This window comes from Nannospalax galili, unplaced genomic scaffold, assembly GCF_000622305.1.
Source record: "Nannospalax galili isolate Female #2095 unplaced genomic scaffold, S.galili_v1.0 scaffold212, whole genome shotgun sequence".
NCBI lineage: Eukaryota > Metazoa > Chordata > Mammalia > Rodentia > Spalacidae > Nannospalax > Nannospalax galili.
In genome coordinates this window covers 3,957,499-3,962,295 of record NW_008333884.1, presented here as the reverse complement: position 1 = coordinate 3,962,295, position 4,797 = coordinate 3,957,499, and the positions used below count along the sequence as shown (strand labels likewise).

At 58.1% G+C, this 4,797-nt stretch overlaps 1 protein-coding gene across 1 annotated transcript in view; it reads left to right on the top strand.

Annotated features, from left to right (window-relative positions):
* The first annotated feature begins 744 nt into the window (after window positions 1–744).
* Mnt (MAX network transcriptional repressor) overlaps window positions 745–4,797 on the top strand; it is a 16,609-nt gene continuing 12,556 nt past the window's right edge. Inside the window, exon 1 of the mRNA XM_008828808.3 lies at window positions 745–1,244. Coding sequence (XP_008827030.1) covers window positions 1,172–1,244 — 73 coding nt within the window. The 5' untranslated portion in view covers window positions 745–1,171. The remainder of the gene's footprint in view (window positions 1,245–4,797) is intronic.

Here is a 4,797-nt window from a genome sequence, read left to right as displayed (position 1 = left end):
AAACGGGCTGGTGGTGAAGAGTACAGGATAGGCTTGAGCCCGACTGCGGAATTCCCCTCTAGGTGTCTCAACCCAGTGGCCCCATCCGCACCCGCTAATACGACCCTGCAGACACTGGCCCTTTAAACGGAAGGCTGGCAGCGCGGGGTGTCCATGTGGAGCTGCTCCATGCCGTGTTGTCCTGCCCGGTCATTGGCCCGAGGCCGGGTGACGTAGCCTAATAGGATGCGAACGCACTGCGGGGGGAGGATCGGAGACAAAATCCGGAACAGGATCCTCACCGTTCCATCTGTCTTTCCTCCGGCTGCCAGCAGCCTGCAGCTCCGCCCAAGGGGCGGATCCCAGGGGGAATTGCGACAGACAGGGCGGTTGTGGGATTTAGGTCGCTTTTCGTGCGAGTGGAGACCCAAAGTTCCGACCGTAGGTCGCCCTACGTTATCCCTGTCTCAGCTAACCTACGCCCTGGACTTCCATTCCTTCTTTCATCATGACTGATCTCATCGTGAATGACCCCAGCACGCACTCCTCGTTCAACTTGTAGCTGACTACTGAGGCGGGGAGGGGCGAGGCGGGAGAACGGAAATACAGCGCGCAAACCTGGCTCTCTCTCATCCCCACCCAGGCCACGTGTGCGCGCGCGCGCCCGCGGTCTTTCTGGTGGGCGGGGCTACCCCTCGCGCGACCCCGCCCCTCCCTTCCTGAGATGCCGCGGCCCAGCGGGCGGGGGCTCCGGTCCGGGCTTTGGCTGCCGCCCCGGTGTAGTAGCGGGGGCGGCGGCCGGGGGCAGCGCGGCTCCTTCCCTTGTTGTGTGTGTCGGTGCCTCCTCGCCATCTTGTTGCAAAGCCCTTTCTTGTCGGCGGGACTCCCGGGGGCCGCGAGGCGGGAGGCATCAGAAGGGAGGAAGAGGAGGAGGGAAGAAAGAAGGCAGTGCCGCCTTTTTTTTTGCCGCAATTTTTTTTTAATTTGCAAATTTCTATTTTGCAAATATTTTGGGAGACATTGATTTTGCTGCCCGTGCTCCCCCGTTCTTTCTTGAGGAGTGCGCTGCGCCGCCCAGCCCTGTCGCCCCCCGGAGGTGATCCTTCCCTCCTGCCCGCCCGCCAGCCTGACCTGTGCCCGGCTCGCGGGCCGCAGCCTCGGCCGCGGCGCGCCCCCGGCCGCTCTCGGCGCGATGAGCATAGAGACGCTACTGGAGGCGGCCCGCTTCCTGGAATGGCAAGCGCAGCAACAACAGAGAGCACGTGGTGAGCGGCCGGGCTGGGCCCCTGGGGCACTGGGCAACGGGAGGCGAGTGACCCCAGCCTCTGAACCCACTGGAAACCTCAGGAAACGACCTAAAAAGCTGGGCAGCGCAAGACCTCCCCGCAAGAGCCGCGGTCTCAGAGGAATGATGCGGGCAATGAAAATAATTAATGAATTCATTAATATGCAGCGAGGGACCCGGCTTCTGCGGGCGTCACCCTAAGCTGCCTGGCACCCCTTGTGCACCTTCCGTGGGGGGCTCCTTTGGCGTGGGTCGGCGGCGCCCTCGGTAGCGTTGGCGATGTGTGAACCGGGGGATGGGGTGAAGGATGGTGTTGCGTGGGAGTGGCAGACCCGCATGTGCGTGCGTGTGTGCACGGGGCTGTGTCGATGGGAGCCTGGGGAGAGCGGATGAACGGACGTGTACACGGGCGTGTGTACTGCACACGAGTGGGCGTGTGCGTAACGGTGGGGGTGGGGAATACTCTACGCGGAACAGCTCTCCGGATTCCCTGGCCCTGGGTAGGAGGGTGCGGGGTGCGCTCCCGGCAGATCTACGCGCTACTTGGGGCGGAGGCGGCCTTTGCAGAATGAAATGACATCGCGTGTCTTATGATCCTGGCCAGCCCCGCCTGACCCCGCCTCCTGAAGCAGGGCTGGGTCGCTCGTTTGGGTTGGGTTGAGAGCCTCGCTGATTGGGTGCATGCGACTGTCCCGCGGGTCGCTGGGGGCAGCCACTAGGCCCCGCTCGCTGTGCCCGCTTTAGCTGGTGTGGAATGTGGCGTGTCTGCGCGTTCCAAACCCGCTCTTGGCTGGAATGTTGCGCGTGCTTGCGCCCCAAGCCCGTTGGTTACACCGGGTGGTGACGTGGACCGGCCCCGCCCCCGACCACGTGCACCGGGGGACACTCCCGCTGGGGACAGCGGAGCCGCGCCCCTCCTCACCGCCTCGCGCTCGGCTGGGGGCGGGGCTTGGGCGGGGCGGGCGCTGGGCCTTGCGCCGGGTTGGGGCCCGGGCCTGGTCTCTGGACATTTCCTAGGAAGAGCCTTTGCCCTGGGAAGGAGGAGCCTCGCCTCGGCTTTTGCCTCAACATTGGGGTTTTGATCCTGTGGGGAGGGAAACCCTCAGAATCTCAGGATGACATTTGGAATTCGTATCTCCCCACTGACCTCCCCCAACGATTTCCCCAGGCCTTTCTGACGACACTTCGGCCAGATTAGAATGAGCCACCCCGGGAAAGGCAAACTTTGTCGCGCCCTCAGAGAGAGTGGAAGAGGGGATTAAGATCCTATCACCACCAGCCTTAACGGTGGTTCTTAGCCTTAGAGTGCTGCTGAAATAGGGGCTGAGGGGAAAGACCTCCGTTTTCCAGACTTGTGAGAACCTCTGCCCTAGAACGATGTGTGTGCAGTTCCCGGGGATTCCTGGGTCCCCTATCCGCCCAGAACCCTTCCGTCGGCCTGGTTGTCGTTGAGAGACAGCTTCGCTCTCCTTTCCTTTCTGCCTATTGTTGCTTCAATGATGAGTCATGCAGGAGGTAGTAATGTGGTGTGTGCGTGTGTGTATGTACGCGCGTGTGTGTGTGTGTGTGTCTGTGTGTGCGCGCCCGCCGCCCGCCTGCAGTTTTTGCTGCTGCCTCGCATAGGGCGGAAGCCGCGGTAGCCGGTCAGGGGTGGAGGAGCTGCAGGTCTGCAGGCCTAGTCAGACCGATCAGCCTCTCAAGGTCAAGAGTCACTGGAGATGTCCGAGACCCAGATGCTTGTGTTTTGCAGAACTGATGCTCTAGGACGTCAGCTCACAAGCTCCTCCCCCTGTCTTTGGGGTCCAGAGTAGAGTCAAGCAATGGGCAGTGCTGGTGGTAACCAGAATGCCCCGTGTGCGGTTCCAGTGGTGAAAGGGAGGTCGCACAGGTTTTGAAGTCATGGGAATCACTTGCTGCTACCGTCAACACAATGCAGTTCAGGAATGCCGATTATATCTCCAATGCTTAGCAGGCACTATGCTAGTAGTGGTGAACACCATTGATCCTACTCTTGCCTCCAGGAAACTCTTATTTAACCCTTATCTTACCTGAAGGCTTTTCTAGCCATATGGGGAAGGGGAGAAGACCTTCACTGTCATCCAACCTTGCTCAGTTAACCAGAGGCTGACCAGAGAGGGAGGGGAATGGTGGATGCAGTTCTACAAAGGAAGCTGGGAAAAGCTTCTCTCCTAAGAAATTGCAGAGCTCTGTCCTTCCTCCAGATGTTGAGAACTGGGGAGAAGCTAAGTTTAGCTCCCTGGTCATAGCTTCTTGAAGAATCAGAGTCTTAAGAGGACGAGTGTATGCTCGAAAGCCAAATCTACTGCAAGAACGCATATAGAGATGACCAGACCTGGTTCCAGGAGTTTAAGGTCCATAGCTGACACAAACCTGCTGACCAGAACTGCTCTTTTGGGATTTATAACTGATGACCAACGCTAAACAGGGATTCACTCTTCCTTGACCCTCAAGGCCAAGTCTGGCCTAGAGCAGTTTGCTCACGTGATGAACCTGAGGCTCTGATGCACATGTGAGCAAATGTGAGAGAAGAAAAGAAAGGGCCAGGCCATGCAAGTGCTGAGGAGGGTCTGGCCGATGCTCTTCTATTCTGACTGGGGGGAGCTGGCTGATGTGTTCCAAGGTGCCTTACAGTGTCTTGCTTGGGGCCTACCTCATGTGCCAAGCTCCTTGGTAGCATATGGAAGCGTAGAACTGCAGTCACACTCAGGTGACAGAGCGTGGACCCCTCAACTTGCATCCCTGTGCTTACTAAATCTCTGGGCTACAGAACCTTGAAACGATTGTAGGCAGCACGAGGCCTGTGTTCTCCCAGCCCAGAGGGTCATGCTAAATTTCCTAGGGTCAGTGTTCCGGTGGAGCCCAGGGAAGGTGAGAGGAGAGAGGGAGTGCACCTGTGAGTGCGGACAGACTTTGAAACAGCCTAAACACAGTTTGCTCTTACTGGAGATCCTGGCACCAGCAAGTGGTCTTGGCCCTCCAGTACACCTGGGAGGGGGGGTCACTGTGGGTGAGAAATGAGTCAGCCAGGGCAATAGGCAGGAAGCTTTGGTGGGCTGGCTCAGTCCCTGAGCAGCCTTTGATGCAGTCTACTATGCTGGGCAAGGTGTGATGGAGTTTTGCTGTTTAGCAGTCCTTCCTAGTACCTGGAAAGCATTTTTGCTTGGTGGCTCCGGAAGAGAGGGTAGATTGCCCGCTCCTAAGGGTAGGAAGAGGATGCCAGCTCAGCTCCTAAGGGAGCTAGCTTTAGATTTGCTTTAAAATAGAGGCTTTTTGGAGCTGGGAAGAGGGCTCAGAGGTAAAGAGAGCTCCCAGCTCTTCAGAGCACCTGAGTTCAGTTTCCAGTACCCACAGGTGACTCACAACTGCCTAGAACTTCAGTTCCAGGAAACCTAACACCCTCTTACGGTCCCTGCAAGCAACTGCACACATGGCATACACAAATAAAAATAAAAATAAAAATTGGGGCTGGAGAGATGGCTCAGTGGTTAAGAACACTGGCTGTTCTTGCAGAA